This window comes from Phocoena sinus, chromosome 16, assembly GCF_008692025.1.
Source record: "Phocoena sinus isolate mPhoSin1 chromosome 16, mPhoSin1.pri, whole genome shotgun sequence".
Taxonomy (NCBI): domain Eukaryota; kingdom Metazoa; phylum Chordata; class Mammalia; order Artiodactyla; family Phocoenidae; genus Phocoena; species Phocoena sinus.
Genome location: NC_045778.1, coordinates 2,637,046 through 2,658,142, shown reverse-complemented (window position 1 = coordinate 2,658,142; position 21,097 = coordinate 2,637,046). Strand labels below are relative to the sequence as shown.

The following is a 21,097-nucleotide window of genomic DNA, read 5'->3' as shown; positions in this document are numbered from 1 at the left end:
GATCCTATGTACCACCATCAACAGGATGACCGCCACACACTCCTGTCCATGGAAGAGGGGCAGTTGGAACCTTTCTGTTCTATTTATCAGAGCCCTGAAGCCCGGGTGATTGTGCTATATTTTAACAGACGAGTGTGTCAAATGTCTGAGGGAAGGAGATACTGAAATAGCGGTGTTAGAGTAATCAATATTTGGTGGTAGTGAATATGTTGAATTTAAAAGACGTCAAACGTCAAAGACGATGACGAATGACTATCTACCTAACTGCAGATGCCGCCACCCTCAAATTACAGGGTAGGAAGGGAGACTGACCCCAGAAATGGACCGGTGGGGCCGGCTCCTAATCGCAGCAAGGTTCCTGGAAGCCGGACAGCCCTTGTATTTATAGGAGCAAGCGGCGCAGCCCGCCGTGACCCACGGCAGCAGCAGCGCAGAAGCAGCCGGGGAATTGTGACCCTCCGCCTACCTGGAGCGTTTCCGCAGCGCCTGATTCAGAACCACCGGGCGGACAGCTCCCCGGCGCCCTGGTGCAGGGCGCCTACTGCGGAAGGGAACGTGAGCGCGGAGGGTCCGCGCACCCTCAGCGGGCTCGGGCGCCGGAAGAGCACACTGCGTCCTCCTGAGGGAGACCCACTTGGTTCCTCCCTTTTCCCCCAGGGGCAGCGAAGGGCCTGCGGTGGCCGTCCCGGGCGGCGCGTCCCGACAGGCGAGGGGACTGGCCGGAGCCGCCCGCCCGCCTCCTGCCCGCCCCCTGCCCGCCTCCTCGGCCCCTCGCCTCGCCCGCTCGCCTCGCCCCGACCCGGTGGGGCGGACGGGGGGGCGTTCCCGGCGCAGGGCCCGCCCAGCCCCTCTCGCCCGGCCCGGGTCTGGCTCCCCATTGGCCGGCAGGCTGGAGGCGCGAGGAGGCGGGGCCCGCCTCTGGCGGCTCGCGCCCGGGAAGGTTGGCCGGGGAGCGCGGGGTAGCCGCCGCGGGGAGGGCGCGCGGCGAAGCGGTGGGCGCAGAGGAGACGCAGCGGCGACGGGAGCGGCGGCGCCTGGTCCGGGCCCGCAACCCCTGCCTCCTGCCGCGGCCCGCAGCCCGCGGCCGCCCGAGCTCCGAGGCGCTTCCCCGGGCGCTGGGCCCGAGGCGGCCAAGACGGCGGGCCGGCCGGGCGCGGGGCGGCGGGCGCTGTGCTGCGGGCTGCGCTGGTGGGGAACGGCGGGCCGCGGCGCGGGCCCGGGGCCCGGCGCGTGCGGCTGGGAGGCGCTGTGGGGGCCGGCGCGCGGGCGGCGGCCGGGGCCATGGCCGAGGGCGGCGGGGGCGCGCGGAGGAGGGCGCCGGCGCTGCTCGAGGCGGCCCGCGCGCGCTACGAGAGCCTGCCACATCTCGGACGACGTGTTCGGCGAGTCGGGCCCGGACAGCAGCGGGAACCCCTTCTACAGCACGTCGGCCGCCTCGCGCTCCTCCTCGGCCGGATCCTCGGACGACGAAGCCGAGCGCCCCGGCCCCGCGCGGGGGCCCCGGCGCCCCCGCCGCCGCCGCGCAGGAGTCGGAGGAGGACGAGGCTGGCGCGGGCTGGAGCGCCACGCTGCGGGACCGCCCGGCCCCGCGCTTCGAGGGCACCGGCGGTAAGGCGCGGCCCGGGGGCGGGGGCGCGAGAATTCCCGACGCTCCACGGGTCGGCTTGCGGGTGGCAGCTGTGCGTTTCAGGAAACACACGAGGCTGCGGCAGCGTGCTGGGGCTCCGCCGAGTTCCTCGGTGGGTGGACAGGATGAGGCGAGGCCGCGGCAGCACGGGGGAGTGTGTACCCTCACGTGCTGGGAGTGTCCCCGCGTCCCGCACCAGAAGCCACTCGCCCCTGGGGGTTGGGTCAGAGTTAGGTTCTCCTAGTTGAGGGATCCTGAAAACCTGGCGTGTCTTGGGGCGGGGAGTCATTTTGCGTTGCTGGCCCCAGAGCAAGCCTTACCCGGGCGCCACGGGTGGGGCAGGTAGCGGTTGGAGCGAGGCCCTGGGAGGGCTGAAAGGCCTCCCATGGCGTCTTTACTGGGCTTTAGTTTTCTACAGTTAATCTGAGAAACTTTCCGTGTCCGTGCCGTTGAGAATCTCTTGCGAAAAACAGGAAAGAGTGAAAGGACCAGTTGGGCAGCATTAAGGCGTATGCTTTTGCACCGGAAGGCACTTTCACGTGTGTCCTGCTTACTGTTACGGTCATAGACCAGCCCCTGATACCTGGAGAAGGGCTGGCAGCTCTGGCTGCTTGAGGTCCTCTTTGCTGCCTCCTTTCTTGGGAGGTGGTTTTAAAATATCTCCACTTTCCCCGCGGAAGCTCGGTAGCCTCTGCTCTCTCCCGGAGCTGGAGGCCAGCCATTTGCACTTGTCCTCTGATGCTTTTGTTCCTTGCTCTGCGCCGCCTTCCGTGGCAGCCCCTGGTTTCTGCACACTGTTTTCATGGGTGGAATGGCAAGCAGCCGGTGATGCTGACGACCAGGGAGTGGCCGCAGTGGGCATGATGCTGGGTGAGCTGCGGCTTACCCTGTGGCTCTCCCCGTGGCTCTCCCCGATTATTGTTTGACTGGTCGGGAACACAGCCCATAGAAGGACAGGGACCAAGGGACCCCTGGCTGGTGGCTGGACTCAGATCAGGACATCAGGCTGCAGCCTGCTGCCAGGGCTGGCTGGACTCTCAGCAAGGAGTGGTCTGCAAGCCTCCAGCAGTCAGGCTGCAGTGTGGATATTGCTAAGCTACAGCTAGGCCTCCAGAGTCCAGGTTAGCTGTGCAGTGTTGGAGGTGGGTACATTTAAAAGCAGGTTCTTGTTTGGGCTTTGATTAAGAGTGTGGGAGTTTTCAGTCACATCACTCTGTATAAATCCTTTTACCACCCCCCCCCCCCATATTTTCCAAAACGTCATAAAGTCTTCCAGCCCCAGACAGCTGTTTTTCATATCGGCTCTTAAGAATTTGTACCTCCCCAGAGCCCTGGTTTGGCAGGCTTATGCAGAGCAGTTTCGCCACTGCAGCACGAACGGTCGGGAAGAGCAGCGTCGTGTGTCAGTTGGCGTTAGGTTCAAGTTGCTTCCTTCACGTGTCCACTGAGTTCACACCTGGACCTGAGAATCGCAGTCAAGCAGCATAAGCAAAGACCTTAGCGGTTATTTGGTGGTATATTTATACTATTTTTGCTTTCCTATTTTTGTGTAGGAGCACAGCCCTAATTAAGAACTTTCTTCTTCCTTGCAGGGCCTTCTCCCTGAGGGAATTGGGGTAGCTAGCGGTGGAGGGATGACATTGATGGTTTATTAAGTAAGAATTCAGGTCCCTGAAACAATGGAATAGGGTTTACGGGGGCTGAAAATAGGTGCAGAAATACGCTGCTGGTGAGGGAAAATCCTTGTGCCTTACTGGTGCGGAGAGAGAGCTGTGTTAAGAGGCTTGAGAGCTGCATCCTGGATGCCCTGAGCAAAGAAGGGTCAGCCTGCAAAGTTTACCAAGTCCGTAGCTCAGACGCTCCAGCCAGAGTGTGCTCCCCACTTTTAAGGAACGCAGCCTGTACCTCCCTCCATCTTTGTTTCCCAGTTTGTTGATGGATCTCGCTGGGCTGGTACGGTGGGAAGGAGACCAAGCCGGAGGGTGGCATTTTGATCTGTAATCAGCCCTCATCAAAGAAAACCCCAAATGGAAATTGCTGTTGCTGCTAGAATCAGATGAGGAAAGCAAAGGATTCTAGACTCATGGAACAGGCTTCCTGCCTGCCTCCCGCTGTGAAAAACCACGTAGGCGTCTGTATGGAAATAGGCGTGTATGCATGTGACTGTCTTAAGTGAAAATGCGTTATCGCTTGTGCTGAGCCTGGTTTCTTCTATCAGAAAGAGGTTATGACCGCTGTCTGGGAGCCCTCTTGATGACCTGGAACCCTTTTCAGAGAGTCCCTGTGTAGGAGAGAGACGCTGGGCACCACTGTGCCTTTGATCTGCATTCAGAGCCGCCTTTGATCTGCATTCAGAGCTGCTTTTGGCCCGGCGTGGGAGGGAGAGTACACAGTAGGGAGACATTTGATGCCCCGGAGGAAGCATTTCTGTAGTTAAGGTTGTCTTCTCAGCCTCTTCGTTCTGTTTTTTTCAGTGTATTTAGCTCCCTAAGTGCACTTAGGGAGGCTCTCCAGAAGTGCACTTATGGGTGGGGAGGTCCTCTCTCTCACACCCCCTTCCCTTCTCTCTCCTCCCGCTGGGTCCCCTTGGGATGGTTTAAGTACAAAGACCCTGTGTGGGTCATTTTAACCCCTGGTGGATGGAGGAGTCTGCCTGGGAGCTCAGGGCCCAGGACTGTCTTCTAACCAGACTCGCAGGGTATCCCCCGAAAATAGCCCCCTCAAGCTGTCAGCCTCGTCTGCCCACCGTGCAAATAACCGGCACAGCATGCAAGCTCACTCTTTGGAAACAGCATGAAATTCAGCTGCTTTGGGAGCTCCTGCCCTTTCTGAGCAGTCTTGTGATTCGTTCTTTCTGAGGAGGCAAAGGAACAGGCAGATTGACAGATGCTCGGGGGCTTCTTCTGTTTGGCTTTGTGGGTCCTTTGTCTTGGGAAGCTGGGATCTGAGCTATTTACCCTTTCCATGAGAGCGTGGACTTCACAGGAGTTGTCTTCCCATGTCAGCCGCCCTCTGTCATCATGCAGTGGGGAGGTGTGACCTTGAGAAGCTGGGGGGGGGGGGACGTATGGCATTGATAGTTAACACTGAAATGTTTTATCTTTAGAGTTTGTTGTTGGTTTATTTGGTTTAGAGTCTTTTTGACTAACAAGGAAGAAGAGAAGCACCTTTCTCTTAAAACCAGAATTAAACCGAGACCTTCTACCGTACTGGAATTTGTCAGCTAAGATACTGGGCCCCTCTGGTGTCAGGTAAGCAGCTGCTCCCACCTTTAGCTCTGTGGCTCCGGGGGGAACTCAGATCATGATGAGCTATGAGATAAATCGCATGCAGTGCTACCTAATACTCAAGCGCATGCACGGCCACGCAGATTTCAGAGAAGGGAGCTTCCTGGGAGAGGTGTTTTGCTCTTTTCCTAGGAGTCTTCTCCTGTGGTGGGGAACTTGAGCTCATGAGGAGTATAATAACCCACAGTTTGCATCTGTAACTTGCTTTTTCATGCATTATCGCACTGAATCGTCACAGGTACTCTGTGTGGGAGTTCTCTTCTCCACTTTACAGAGAAAGACAGATGGGGCTTTTCTGCCAGAGTCTGGGGGCAATGAGATTACCTTGGTTAAGTGATCACCACCGTCTAACTGCTCAGACTTCATAATTCAGGAAAGGTAGTGGGTTGGGTTTGTTTGTGTGTTTGTTTTTCACCTAGAATTCTTTCCAGTCAAAAATATTTATATTGGTTTTCATGTTTATAAGTGGATTTGCCGTTCCCTTTTCTGGAAACATATATAGTCCTGTGAGGCTTAATGGAGGTATGGATTTGTGTATTTCAGTGGGATTTCAGTCCCACAGTCCGGGACTGAAACAGAAGACCTAGGATTTTATCTAGCTTCTGATTTAATCCCTGCTCCCCTGAGCCATGGTAATAGGAGGTCAGAGCTCCTCTGCGGGGAGCAGGGCTTTGAATACACCAGCACCCTGGGAGTTTAGTGTGGTCTAGTACTCAGTTTTACAGTGTAACACTCACCTTTATTTTTAAGAGCTGTGAGTGTATATTTTTTTCTTATTAACAAGTAATATATGTTCATTTTAGGAAAAAAACCAAAAAGAAAAACGATAAAATTTTAAAAAATCCCATAATCTCCCGTTACTCAGAGATAATCACAGTTAACTCATTGAGTGTACCCTTCATAAATCTTAGGTTACATATTATCGGGTCACCTGCTTTTTAGTTCTAATTAGTATGTTGTAAACATTTTCCATTTCAATTTTAAAGTGTCGTTTTGATGAAACAGCTCCCTTTGGGTGGGCGTTGGGTTCCTTGCTCCCCCCCCCCGTTTACATATATTTATTTATGTTTATTCTGCTATGTTAAATATTCTTGAAGTTTAAGTTTGTGTGCTCGTCTTTAATATATTCCTTAGCATAAAACGATCAAAGCAGAGTTGAATAAGGATTTTGTACAATTTAACATTTTTGATCTCTCTTGTAAAATAGCATTCTGGAAATGCAGCTACTTACACCCTGGCCAGCAGTGTACCATAAAGTCCATTAGAAAGTCTGGCTTCTAAGGCAGCAAACCAACGTGTGATTCCTGCTGGTAGTGTGGCCCTGAGAGGGTGTTCCCTGTAATAAAGCTTACTGAGGTATGACACACATGAGTCACCGTGTGCAGCACAGCCCTGCAGCTCCCCAGGTCAAGGTAGAGTCTCTCCAGCCCCTTCCCAGTCAGTACCTAGTACTTTTTTTATTGCGGTACCGCAGGCCTCTCACTGTTGTGGCCTCTCCCGTTGCGGAGCACAGGCTCCGGATGCGCAGGCTCAGCGGCCATGGCTCACGGGCCCAGCCGCTCCACGGCATGTGGGATCTTCCCACACCGGGGCACGAACCCGTGTCCCCTGCACCGGCAGGCAGACTCAACCACTGCGCCACTAGGGAAGCCCATATCCAAGTCTTATTTTTACAGTCTTTTTTATTTCGCCTTGTAGGATTCCATTGTATAAATACTACAGTTTGTTATCTATTATCCTATCAGTGGACTTTTGGACTGTTTTCAGGCTTTTATGAATAAAGCTGCTACCAATATTCTTGAGCATGTTTTTGATAGACATATACATAATTTCCCTGGGGCGTATATACCTAGGAGTAGGATCTCTGGGTCATAGAACAGGTGTGTCACTTCAGCCTTGGCGCCGTAGACACCATGGGCCAGGGGGATCCTTTGTCGCAGAGGCTGTCCTGTGCGTTGAAGGATACTCAGCAGCCCTCCTGGCCTCTGCCCGCTGAAAGCCAACAGCATGCCTTCCTCTAGTCGTGACAAACAAACTTCTCTCCGGGCACTAACAAGTGTCCCTTGGGGAGCAAAGTCATCTGCAGTGGAGAACCACTGCTGCAGTAGACACTGCCAGATGGTTCTCCAGTTTATACGTGCACCAGTGGTGTATGAGATGTGCCATGTATTCATTTAGCATGCATGTTGAACCCTGCTGGGATAAGTAAGGCATGTCTCCCGGGGTCCAGTAGGAGAGACAAAGTGAAGAAAAAGAGGTAAGGGTCTGTGATCAAAGTAAACCTGCATTTAGATGGGATTCCAGAGGTACCTCACCTGATCCAGCTGGGTTGCACCTAATCCTCTGGCAGAGGTGGCCCCGAAGCTGCATCTTGAGGAATAAAAATGAATCAGGTGAAAAGGAAGGAAAAAGGCATCTCAAACAAGGGAGCAACTTAGGCAAAGGCTGGGGTGGAAGGTGGAAAGAAGCTGTGCCATCTTTGCCTCGAGCTGAGCATCTTTACTTGAGGCCTTAGTGAAAATGGCTTGAAATTTGATGTTTGTCATTGTTACCATTGCAAGAAAACTGTAGCTGGAATCTGAACTTGAAGTCCAGGCATGGGTACGGATTTACCTAGCAAATGCTGGATCCCCCAGTGAGGGGAATTTGGCAGGTTTGGCGAGAAATAAGTGCTTAGAGAGGGTGGAATCCATGGAGAGGCACTGGGGGTTTTTCTTTAAGGAAGGAAGAGGGGATATGAATGACAACCAGAGTCAGTGTGGTAAAACCTTTATGGCCAAAGGATGTATAGTACCAATATTAACTTAGGGTGAGGGGGAGAATGTCATGCTACAAGAACAATAGGGTACCTAAAATATCCTGTAACGTAAAGGGACGCTCTGCCTGGATTGGCACGTGGTATAAAGAACTTTCTTCCCCTTGTTTGTGAATTCCAGGAAGAATTACTACAGAAGTATGACTGTCTGGCCATACTTTTTTTGATTTATTAAATGCATACTAAATATTAGGTGTGTATTTAATAAATCAGTTTATTAAAACAATTAGAACCACAAATTCTTTCTCTTCTTATATCCTTGCCATTGCTTCCAACTTTAACCAAGGCAACATCACTCATTGGTCAAGGCATTGGAGCCTTCTTCATCTGCTGGGATTCCCAGATTCCAGTTTTGTTGATGCCCCGCCCCCTGCTTCTATCTCTCTTCCCATTGGCTGTGGAAGAAGAGTGATCTTTACAAACCGGAGCTCATCCACTCACTTCTCTGCTTAAAACCTTTCAGTGGCTTCAACTTCAAGCCAAAGGGAATTCCCAAGTCTTTCGCAGGGCCTGCTAGCCTTCCTGTCCCACGTTCCTTTGGGTACCTGTCCTAGAGCACTCTCTCGCCACGTGACCTGTCCATCTCAGAGCCTTTGTGCCTGCCAGACCTTCACCTGGAATGTTCTTCCCAATACTGGAATAGCAGCCCTTGCTTGTTGGTCATTGGTGGTCTTGGTTCAAATGTCACTGCCTCCAAGAACCTAAAATCACTGCCTTCCCTCTGATCCCTTTTAGCACCCATATAAGCTAACTCCTTCCCAGGGCTGAGACCTTGGATGTCTTGGTCACGGTTAGAACATGGTAATTCCTCAAGTTCTGTTGGATGAATGAATGAACAAGAGACTAGATGGATGCGGAAGTAGATTTTTTAAATGGGGGTGGGAATTGGTGTCGGTGAATAAATGTTTACAAGGACCTGTGTGTTTTTAACATCTAAATTGTGGAAGCATGGATGGGGAATGAGTTCCTTCCCAGGAAGGCACTGAAGCAAGTCTAGGATGGGTTTAACAGGGATTTCCATCCTGGATGGAAGACTGAACTCGTTGGCCTCTGGGGAACACTCCAGCCCTGGGCTTCTACAACCTGCCCACTTTCTAGTAGCTGGAGACCTCCAAGACAGGACTGTGTTAGGAATTTGCAGGGAACCAGCTCCTTGTACAGCTTAATTGTTTAACAAACGCCTGTGTATCACTTACTGTGTGCCAGATAGCGTCCTGAGCACTTTCTAACCTATGTAATCCTCATAACAACCCTGTGAGGTCAGGACTATTATTTTTCCTTTATTTATTTTTTATTTTTATTTTTTTTGTGGTACGAGGGCCTCTCACTGTTGTGGTCTCTCCTGTTGCGGAGCACAGGCTCCGGACGCGCAGGCTCAGCGGCCATGGCTCACGGGCCCAGCCGCTCCGCGGCATGTGGGATCCTCCCAGACCGGGGCACGAACCCGTGTACCCTGCATCGGCAGGCGGACTCTCAACCACTGCGCCACCAGGGAAGCCCTATTTTTCCTATTTTCAACATGAGGAAACTGAGTCACAGAGCGGTTAAGTGACATAGTATGGACTGGTCCCTTTGATTAGGGTACAAGTAAGCATCATACTTAAGCATGAATTTGAACCATGGTATATGCCGGTCAGATCAACTAATTAAAAATAAGTCCCTTGCAGGGGGCTCTGAGTTGAAGACCATTGTCATTCTCCAAATCTGTCTCACCCATTGACTCTCATCCCAGGCTTTGGCTGCACTTAATTTTCCAACGCCCCCCTACCCCCCACCCAACCCGTGCAGCGAGAAGGGCCGATGCCTGGGTTCTGGGCAATGGAAGATGAGGCAAAGTGTGGACCCCATGCTCGGGCCTGACCAGGAGGAAGGGCTCCTCTGGGCCACACGTCAGAGATGCTGGGGCCAGCAGATGAGAGGACCTTGTGTCTGAATCAGCATTTGGAACACAGCCACCTGTGGATCAGTCATGTCTGTCATGGACTAAATTTATGAAGAAATGAACTTCCCTCTTGGCAGGGGCATGCGGTGGAGGGCGGGTTTTACAGGAGCCAGCAGAGTCCTATCTGCGCAGATGTTGAAGAACAGAGACGGATGGGGGAGGCGAATTCAGACCAGCAGGGCTCTCGCTGATCATCTGTACAGGATTCACGAGGGGAGACTGTGGGAAAAAAAGCCTAGAGAAAAAAAATGAATTATTTGCATTCTCTCCGTGAAGTTCCCATTGTAACTTTGGAACAGGTGAGATGATGCAGGTAAGCAATGTGCACGGAGTATTCTAGACGCAGTTATTCATTGCACATTGATGTTTTGAAGTGGTAGAGGGTTTGAAAGGGGCTTGGGGGCCGGTTTCTGGTGGGAGCAAGCATGCCCAGGGTAAAGGGCCTGGGCTCTGCTGGCCCTGCAGTCTTGGGCAGGGGACCCAGTGGAGCTCCGCACCGAGAATCAGTAAACACATGCGGGAAAGCACAGAGCTGGTGCTTCATTCCAGGTAGCTGATTCTCATTCCTTTAAACTACGTTTTTCCTATGTGGCCAAAATGGATGGATATTGTGCTAAGAAGGTTTTCAAAACCTTTTAGCAACCAGAAACCTCAGGACAAAACCAGGAGGCTCTCTTGGAAGCCGGAGGGAGAGGCCCCAGAACCCACCCAGCTGACCTCCCCACCCTCTCTGGCAGCCCTCGGTCGCGTGGCACCCTGTGAGGTGCTTCAGGATCCCTCTCCCATCTGCCGAGGGCCTTCATCTGGTGGAACCCAGGCTGGATGGGGAGAGAGACTCCACGGGCAGATGATAGACATCGGTGAGAAGCAGTTAGTGTCCTTGGCTCTGCTGGGCCCCATCCTCTTTCCCATGGTGGAGAGGAAACCAGTAGGTGAATGCAATATTGTTGCCTCAGAGCCACCAAAAAGCTTCCGTGGCAAAGGCGATTAAAAATTTAATTACTTTAGAAGAACCAGAGAGGGAGGAGACCTGTTTTCTCAAGTTTGGAAAACAGAGTTACAAAGAGAACATAAGGGATTGGGATAAAGGATAATTTTCTGGGAAGAAAACAATAGAAACAAGTGGAATCATTTAGAGAGTGGTTAATGAAGGGCTTGCTTATGTGAGCTCCTTCTACATTTGGGGAAGTGGAGAATCAGTTGTATCTTAAAGAAGCTTCCCTGGGACCCCCGCTGTGTCAGTGGGGTGTGCTGAGTAAAGATGCCGAGGATCCGTGAGTGAGTAGACCTTCACTTTAGAATTCACACTTGAAAAAATCTACCCCTTCTTCCTCATCTGCCTGTAATGATGCTTGCTTTCCTTGGGCCCCAGCGTTTGAGGTAAATAAAAATGTTCCATTTGGTTTGCTCTTAGCGCTCTTGTATTTCAGCAAAATTCCCAGTCAGGCTTCCTTGGCTAGCTGAGAAACCGGACCACAGGTGTTTCACCTGAGGGGACATGCATTCAGAATTCCAGTGGAATCTAGAAAATTACATAATTGGAAATTGGCGATAACTCCAGTGAGAAGCCGTTTAAGATTGGAAGAGGTGAATTTTAGGTAAAAATCAGCTAAGTGTAAATTCACAGCGTGTATCACACGTTTATAGACTCATTGTCTTCAAGAAGTTTGGCAGAGAAGAAATAGAAAGATTTTGAAAAGATGACGGTAAGTTCAGGGAGACGGCAGATTCCATCAGGGAAGTTGGAGTGGCCGGCTGCCAGGGTACAGCCCAGACTCCGCGTGAGATGCTTTGTTGGGAGGGAGGGGGACCTGTCCCAGCTCAGCATCCAAAGCGCCGCCTCCTGCAGGGCAGCGCCAGGCACCCAACGAGATCCTATGTGGTCTGACAGAGGAGGCACTCGGTGAAGTACCCTCCCCACTGTCTTGCTGGGCTCCTAAGAGCAATTCCCAGTGTCCCTGCTGCCAAAGGACCAGCCAAAGCCATGTGCCCCCTGGGGTGTGCCAACATTCTTTCACCCCAGCAGGGCTGGAAAACGTTTAAGTACAGCTGCCTGGAAAGCTAAAGTTAAATGGCCCCCAAAAGAAAAGCTCTTGAGTTCAGATGTCATCTCTTCTTTTGAATACACTTCATCCACGTGGCCTGTGATGGGCCAGGCACTGTGTCAGCAGCTGGGGCTTGAGAAATGGATAAGGAAAGCATGGTGCCCAGCCCTGAAGACAGGAAGTGCTCAAAGACTTGTGACCCGTATGGTGGGTGCTGTCGTAAGAAAGGGCATCCTGGTGCTGTGGGAGCTGCCAGGACCAGCACTTCTGTAGATCCGTAAATGTGACCGGCACACGGCACCGAGGGAAGCCAAGGATGGTTCGCTCAGATACCTGCTTCTCACCGGCTCCAGAGTGTCTCCCCCGGGATGGGATATCAGGAGCTGGGCACGCGGGATCGCTCTGCATAGAAGGATCACAGCTGTGCCTACGTTCTGACCTGCAGCCGATTCCCGTTTCCATTAAGGAGTCCAGCTAAAGGCGATACTGACAACAGATCATCTTACCCTACACTTGTTACTGGGAATAAAAAAAAAAAGTCAGTGATGGTTGTGGAGTTAAAAGGAAAAGGAATACTTCTTTTCTTGGTAGTTTTCATACTGTGCAGTCTTTAAAAAATTATACACATGAACTGTCTAATTTTATTTACATGCATTAATACCATACATGGAGTTTAACTGCAGTCCTGTTTCACCCTCTCTTGTTAGAATTCTCCTCACTGCCTGCCTCCGTGTAGTCTGTGTTGACCACTTGTTGCTCATTCACAAACACATTTGTGCATATACATCATGTGTAGGAGTTTTGGGGTCACTGTTTAACAAATACAGACTCACTTTATATACTTTGTATTATGCTCTTCTCATTCAAGAATACTTCATCAGTAACTTCCTCCTATTCCTAGCTTAGTTTATTTTTATAAGGAATGGCTGCCAAACTTTTAGCAAATGCCTTTATTTTTATCAAAATGCATTTATCGCTGTGGTCCTATTTTTTATTCACATTTAATTTATGGACGAAGTAGATTTCACTGATTTCCTGGTATTGAGATTCCCTTCCTTTCCTGGAATATATCCAAGTTGGTCTCTTTGATAGATGGCTGAATTCCGTTGTTTGCTGGTATTAGTTTAGTGTTTCTGTAGCTAATCCATCCTAAGCCAGATTTGTTCATTGTTCCCCCCCCCCACCATCTCTCTCAGGTCTGAGTATTAAAATAATGCTCAGCTTCATAAAATGAAGCTTATTATTGTTGGCTTGGCTTATTATTGTTTAATTGTCTGTTGCCATTCAGCCGTGGAATTATGCGTTAGACACAGCTCAGCTGTGAACCTGTCTGGTCCCAGTATTTCTGAATTTTCCACGTCTTGAATCATTTTGATGATTTATGTTTTCCTAGGAAATCATCTATTCTAGGTTTTCAAATTTGTTAATGTAAAATTCCATGCAGTTTTGCAAAATGGTTCTTTCGGATTTGCTTTTGTAATCTGCACTTGCTTTTATGTGTCTGTTCTCAGCCCTGGTCTTCTGTGTTTGTACATCCTCTCTCTCCCCTATCCCCTCCTCTCCTTCCCCTCCTTCCTTCACTTTCTCCACTTTTCCTCTCCCCCCATCACCCACCTTCTCTCTCTTACCTTTAATTGGGCATGTGAGGTTTTTCTGTATTATTGGTCTTTTCAAAGAATCAGCTTTGAGGGACTTCCTGGCGGTCCAGTGGTTAGCACTCCAAGCTTCCACTGCCGGGGGCCCAGGTTCGAGCCCTGGTCGGGGAACTAAGATCCTGCCAGCTGCGTGGTGCGGCCCTCCCCCCCAAAAAACCCAAAAATTAGCTTTGAGTTTATTTGTCCTTGTTATGTTTTTTTTTTAATTTAAAAATGTATCTTTGTTATAACTTCTTTCTTTTGATTTATTGAGCTGTCCTTTTCTAATTGGTTTAGATGAGTGCATGGTTTTTTATTTTTAAAACTCTTTAGTATTGAAGGCATTTGACACAAAAATATCCTTAGAGTATAACTTCTGCTGTATTCTGTAAGTTTTGGTATCCTTTCCATTGCTTTCAAATTTTTTCCATTCCTCCTTTTGATTTCTTCTTTGACCTAAGAGTATATTTCTTAATTTCTAAGTAGTTAAGAGTTTTTGTTACCTGATTATTTAATTCTAATTTTATTGGATTGTGATCAAAGAGCTGTCCTTTAAATCTTTAATTTGGAAGGTTTGTAAAGGTTTTCTTTGTTGCCAGATATCTAGTTAATCTTTACAAACATGGCATACATAGCTAAGAAAAAATGTATTTTTTATTTGAGGGAAGTAAGGGTGTCTGTCTGTTTCTCTATTCTCTCTGTTTTTCTTTTTTCTGTCTAGTAGATATTCCCATTTGAAGAGCTGAGTTTTTACCATATGCTTGCATATTTAGGAGTCTTTAGCTGCCGTGTTGTTTCGTGCATGAGTACTTATACCTTTTATATCTTCCCACCAAAGTGTGCCTGTAATAATGTCCCTCTTCATCTTGCTTAGTACCTTTAACTTTAAATCCAGCTTGTTGGCTGTTAATTTGCCTTTCCTGCTTTCTCCTCCCTTGCATTTGTCAGGTATCTCCTTGCCTGGTGCATTGTTTCCAACCCCTTATTGCCCCTATTTGTGTTTCACAGACAGCATGTAGATGGATATATATTTTTGACACAACATGATAGACTCTTTAGTTGGAGAAATCAGTCTGTACACACTTTTTTTTTTCCATTTTATTTAGTTTAAAAAAATTTTTTTTTAAAGATTTTTTCTATGTGGACCATTTTTAAAGTCTTTATTGAATTTCTTACAATATTGCTTCTGTTCTTTATGTTTTGGTTTTTTGGCCACAAGACATGTTGGATCTTAGCTCCCTGACCAGGGATCAAACTTGCACCCCCTGCATTGGAAGGCAAAGTCTTAACCACTGGACCACCAGGGAAGTCCCTGTACAAACTTAAAATGATGACAAACAGGCATGGTTTTATTCCTTCCATATTATTTAATTCACTTTTTTTTCTTACTCTTTCCCTGTTTTTGGTGTTTTGATCAAGTTGTTTATTCTTTTTTTATGCAATAAATATGGAAGTTCTTTCCATTTTGGGGATAAGAGCTTTATTGAGATATAATTCACATGCCATACAATTTACCCATTTTATGTGTACAATTTAGTGGCTCTTAATGTATTCCCAATTGTGTGAACAGTCAGTTTTAGAACATTTTCATCATCCCCAAAAGAAACCTTTAGCCATCACCCCGAGCCTTAGGCAACGGCTAATTTACTTTCTGTCTCTGTAGATGTGCCTGTTCTGGAAATTTCATATAAATGAAATCATACAGTATGTGGTGATTTGTGACTGGTTTCTTACCATTAGCGTAATGTTTCCAAGGTTCATCCACGTTGTTGTATGTGTCAAAATTTCATTCGTTTTAAAGGCTGAATGATATTCCATTGAGCTGATATATTTACATTTTGTTTACTCATCAGGTGATGAATATTTGGACTGTTTTCACTTTTTTGCTGCTATGAATAAAGCCAAAACCTTCATGTACAAGTTTTAGTGTGGGCATAGTTTTCATTTTTCTTGAGTATGTAGCTAGGAATGGAATTGCTGGGTTGTATGGTGACTCTCTGTTTAACTTTCTGAGGAACTGACAAAATGTTTTACAAAGTGGGTGGCCGCCAGCAGTGTGTCTTTTTTTTTTTTCGGATTTTTTTTAATGTGGACCATTATTAAAGTCTTTATTGAATTTGTTACAATATTGCTTCTGTTGTATGTTTTGGTTTTTTGGCCGTGAGGCATGTGGGATCTCAGATCCCCGACCAGGGATCAGACCCACACACCCCGCATTAGAAGGTGAAGTCTCAACCACCAGGACCGCCGGGGAAGTCCTGTTTTTTGTTTCTTTGGTAGTAGCCATGCTAATGAGTGGGAGGTGGTATCTCATTGTGGTTTTGATTTGCATTTCCTTAATGATTAGTGATGTTGAGCATCTTTTCATGTGCTTGTTGGCCATTCATACATTTGTATATTGTAGAAATGTTTGTTCACGTTTTTTGCCCATTTTGTCCAAATGGCTAAACATTTGCCTAAGGCAGGACTGAAGCCAACTGTAGAATGAACTTCTAGGATAAAGTCACAGTCTGAAGTTTTGTTCTTTTAAAAAAGCATTTATATTTTATTAAACATTTTAGGTGTCAAAATTCAAGAGGTTGACAGTATAGTACAGGAATAGCCATTTCTCATGCTGTCGGTGGCTTTCCTGTACCTATAGTCGCAGCACTGAGCACCTGTGAACACTTGTGTTCACCTCCTGTTGGGCTAGGGAAGGGGCAAGGTGGTCGTGTCTGCCAACACAGGGACTTGTGCCAGTGACAATGCACCTTCCTCCCTCACAGTAGCTCTTGAAGGTAGAGACTTACCTTCTTTTCATCTCCTAGACTTGAGGACTTGGTCACTCTGTGGGGTGATGCGATGTCATTGGCAAAATCCCACGAACTAAACCTTGGGTGGCTGCTTACAGGTATTCTTTGAGTATTTTTTAGGAGTAAACTTCAGATGTTGCCTCACTTGTAACTTTTACTTCTAATATTTCCGACTGCAATTGCTACCTCCTGCAGTCCCTTGAGGAAAAACTGGGAACGTGGCAGTGGAACAGTGTGCTTTTCTTCCACGATAACAAAATCATTTCTGAATTTCTGTCTGCACCTCGAATTTTGATATACGAGCATGGCTATGTGCATGGATTTTGGCGTCTTTCCGAGGAGACGATTCGTATCACGTAAAGAACACTTACGCTCTTGTGACACGTCAGCCTGGTGACCCAGGATTCTGCAGGCCAGCCAGAAAGGCAGGACCGGGGGTAACTCCCTCACCCCTGTAGGCTTTCGGCGTTCAGAGGCCTCTGGATGTGTTTGCAACCTTCACATGTGTGCTGTGCAAGATGCAGAAGGAGCACATTAATTCAGGGGAACAGATCTTCAGAATCACATTTTCCAGGAGGAACTTCGTAACTAGGATTCATAGTTTGGGTGATTCAACAGTTCTTCATCTTCTAACTACTGAAAATGGTAGTTATTATCCACATGGCAATCATTTCAACAGACACTTTGAGTGTAGCGTTAGTTTCCATAGGCTTAAAACTACAAGATGTTGTCTTCTTAAAGGGCACTCTTGTAAGGTTATTTTAAAACGTGACTAATGGAAACAAAATGATTCTGTAACACTTTCTTTTCTTCATACTCTATTATTTTTCATAGATTGAAAGTGATTTATTGTGGATGTTGTCATAAATGATTGTGGAATTTTTTTCTGTTCCTGAATTTTTAAGCTGGCAGAGTTGACTTTCTGATTTTAATTCATCTTCACTAGGTGAAGAATTCACAAATAGGACTTTTTCTTGAAATACTCATAGCCTGAATGAAATTGAATGGTTATAAAATTACAGTAAGTTCTCAAGGGCTGTTTGCTTTAGTCTTACGAAAGCTAGTGCCTGAAATAATTCTACACAGATTATAATGCTGATATAATCTAAACTATTTTTCTGCCTTCTGTCGTTACTTAAATTTTATGACTCAGTTCTAAAGGATAGATATTTTTTCTAAAGTTATCTGGACTACGTACGTGTAATGTTTGTATTAACTGTCATTCTGTTTCTTGATTTAAGTATTTGAAAGCTCTTAATCTTGCTACTTTTTTTTTAATAAAATGGTCAGCTATTCCAGTCTTTAATTACTGCAACATTTTACTCATACCAGTAAATATACATTTGTACTTTAACTTATAGAATTCCACCATAGAAAGCTTATAAGTTTATATTTTCAGCCTGAGTTACATCCTGAATGCTTCATTGTAGTGAAAGTGAATACTCAGATATTAATAACCAACCTGAATTGCATGTCCTGTGCCTTGTGCCTGAGATGGCTGTACTGCTTAGGCGTGATGAAAACCTACCTGACTAAATGGTGGCGATCACCCATTACTTCAGGGGTGTCAGAAATGACACTGACGCAGGCATCGGCCTTCAGCCTCGCCAAGGCCAAGACCGTTCAGCTCGTTAGTCATCAGTTTTCTCTCCTCTTTGCTCCATGGAGTCTTGTTCTATTCCATTTGTTGTTAGAGCTTTTCCTTCCTTGTTTTTCCTCTGCTGTGGTGCCTGGCGCCTAGTGGTATATACTCTGAATTCTTTGTCTTCAAAGACCTTTCCTTTTTATCGTGATAGCTGAGGAGCCTTTATTTTGATGCCTGGGGAGCTATTTTCACGTCCCGTGGTTCCCAGATGTTCTCTCACCATCCGGGCTGCTCTGACATCGTCCACAGCCAGTTCGTGTCCATCTCCATGTTCTGTTTCCTTTTTAGGTACGAGTTCGTTCTGCCTGAAGAACAGTCTTTTTTTTTTCTTTATCCTTAGATTCAGAAACTTAACTGGCATATGGCCCTTGTCTTATCCCTTATGTCCAGAGCTGGGTGCCCTGTACTGCCTGTCCTTCATCTGTCCTTTTCTCTCTCTCTGTCTCAGGATGTAGCTTGAAAGTCTCATAGCCTGTCCCTTATGCTTTTCATTTCTTCATACTTGGGCTTTTCTGCTTTATTTCTTGGACTCAGTCTTCTGAGTCAGTGCTTCAAGGGATCATCTGCGACCACCTTCCTCGTTCTCTTTGCCTGAAGAGTTGTTTAGTGCGGAAATCACGTTTTATAGTTACAGGAAATCTTTTTTCCCCCATGTGTGTTGCTGTTGCATCTCTTTGAGTGCTATTATTCCTGTTTTAATTAAAATTCAAGTTGGCATCTGTATCTGCCAGCAGCTCTCTCTCCCTGAGTGAGTGCTCTGTTTCTTCTGAGTCACCATACTCCCTGTGCTGTGAGACCCTTGGAAGGGCGGCTGTCTTTCTTTGTGGGCTTGTGGGCCTGGGTGGTAGAGAGAAGGCAGCTGACACGTCCTCGGCTGACACCTGCAGGACCTCCTGCTTGTTCTCACAGGCTCAGGGGCAGGAAGCCTCGCCTGTTCTCCAGCTGTTTCTCTACCTGTGGAGCCTGGGAATCTAGGTGAGTGCACAGGTGAGGCTGACCGTCCTCCCAGGTCCACAGGTGTCCTCAGGCCTCCTGCACCTGGGGCTCCGGGGTGGTCCCTCCAGCGTGAGGCAGGAAAAGGAGGGGGCAGGCTCCCCTCCCCCCGGAGCCTGCGGGTCTCCGCACCGGAGGGGCCCGGTGGGGACGGGTAAGGGCCGTGTCGGAGTCACCGTGTTCTTTCAACGAGAAACGTCAAAGACTATCTGAAGGAAAAGAATAAAGGTTTATTGGGTAGCATTTAAAATGTTTTACTGCACGCTTGGGTAAGTATTGTTATCCCCATTATACAAATGAAACAGGCTTTGCGAGGTTAAGGGGTGTATACCATAAGCAGCAGTGCTGGAAGCAGGGGTCTAACTCGGCTGCTTGGGCTTTCCGCGAGAAGAGGCCTGGCACGCAGTGAGCATGCCCTTGAATGCTGGCTCGTACTGTCCTGTACTGCTCTGCCATCCCCACGGTTACGAACGTGGGTGCTTTGGAGGAAACAGCGGAGAGGTGGGTGGCTTTCCGATGAGATTCATGTTCAGGGCTTCCATTCCTCAAACTTTCTTTCTTTTTTGGAGGGGGGGGGGATTTCTTTCTCTTTTATTGGTGGGGGGGGAGTATATAATTGCTTTACAACGCTGTGTTAGTTTCTGCTATACAGTGAAGTGAATGAGCTGTATGTATACATATATCCCCTCCCTCTTGGACATCCCTCCCTCCCACCCCACCATCCCACCTATCTAGGTCATCACAGAGCACCGACCTGAGCTCCCTGTGCTATACAGCAGCTTCCCACTAGCTGTCTATTCTACACATGGTGGTGTATGTATGTCAATCCTAATCTCCCATTCCTTAACTTTCTAACAAGGACTTGGTCTGGTAGTTGCTGGGATGAAGACAAGAAGCCATTAAAGAAGGGCAGGAGTCTCCCGGAAGACCCTCATTCTGGAACCCCAAAGTCATGACCATGTGAGCAGTGGCTTGAAGTGGCCTTTGGCCGGAGGGACGGGTGTTCAGCTGGGCCAAATATTACATAATTGAGGCCTATTAAACGTTGTTCTTGCTATCATAAAAGACTTTTAGTTTTGGACTTTTAGCCTCGCTTAAAATTATTTTGACCTATTTTCCACGCTTTCTACGTGGAGATTAAAAGACTAGTTCCTCAGAGCCAAGAGAAGGTGGCCCCAGTTTTCTGGTCTTGTCTCGGCCGGGTTCCGTGACCTTCAGCCAGCCCGTGTGTCAACATCGGCCAAACAGCTTATCAGACGCCTCGGAAGCTTCTGGCTTCATATTGGGTGAAGCTTGAGAGTGTAAAGAACTTTTTGAGTCAAAATTCCCAGGTCTGCTGTGAGTCCAGCCAAATTTTTGAGTTCTCAGACTTCCCAGCCTCCGGTAACTCACTTGGCAAAGTAATTTCACCCGAGCCTCAGTTTTCTAATCTGTAGAATGGGGACATAGTGGGTCCTCACAGCCTCGTCGGAAGGCATAACATGTTTGTAAAGTGTCTGTGTCTGACCCTTAGCAAGTCCTCCGACAGTGTTTGTCCCCTTCCCCTGCTCTGTCTGTCCCCTGAACCCTTCCCAGGCCTTTCTTGAGGATGAAGAGGAGAAACTCTGGGCCATGTGGGCAGCTTCTACGGGCTCCCCAGGCTCACTCCCTTCGGGTGACCAGTCAGATGTGCACGTGGGTGTCGGTTTCCTTTAGAATCCGTTCATCTGGACAGCGTTGCTCGTGAGAAGTGTGGATGTAGAATATGTTGAGTAATGTTTGGCACAAGCATTTCTTTTTTCAGGAAAGACCGGGCAAGTCTGAGAATTCACAGGTTTAGGCTGGATGCCCTGTTTGGCAGACGCCCCTGCTTCTATCAGCCATCACTCCTGGCAGGGGCTCTGTGGCTGGGGTCCTGCTCTCTTACACCGTAAGGCAGTTCTGGCCCTTGGTCCCCCTTCCCCAGGCCCCGCCGCATCACACTTCCGTCCAGGTGCCTCTCCCGCCTCGTCTGGGGTCGGCAGGTGTTTGCTGCCTGGGCACTGCCGGCCGTGCAGATGCCCACACGGCCTCTAGTTCGGGAGATGCCCGGGCAGCAGAAATCCTGATCAGAAGATGAAGAAGCGTGTGAAACCTGGTTACTTACTGATGCCGGCGTCTTTTCCGTGTTTCTTTAACCCTCCGGAAGTCAGGGGAGAGCGGAAACTCTATACACTTCTTTTCCTCCCTGCTCTGGCTGCCATCCCCACGTTCAGAAAGAAGATACCTCGCGCTGGATCCCGGCACCCCGGGCAGCTCCCCGGCCTGACCGTGGCAGGCCCTCAGCTCCGACGAGCCC

The 21,097-nt window shown here is 48.4% G+C and overlaps 1 protein-coding gene across 1 annotated transcript in view; it reads left to right on the top strand.

Annotated features, from left to right (window-relative positions):
• The first annotated feature begins 1,281 nt into the window (after nt 1–1,281).
• Nucleotides 1,282–21,097, top strand: part of PGBD5 (piggyBac transposable element derived 5) — an 89,071-nt gene continuing 69,255 nt past the window's right edge. The window contains 3 exon segments of the mRNA XM_032608458.1: nt 1,282–1,359; nt 1,361–1,491; nt 1,493–1,608. Coding sequence (XP_032464349.1) covers nt 1,282–1,359; nt 1,361–1,491; nt 1,493–1,608 — 325 coding nt within the window.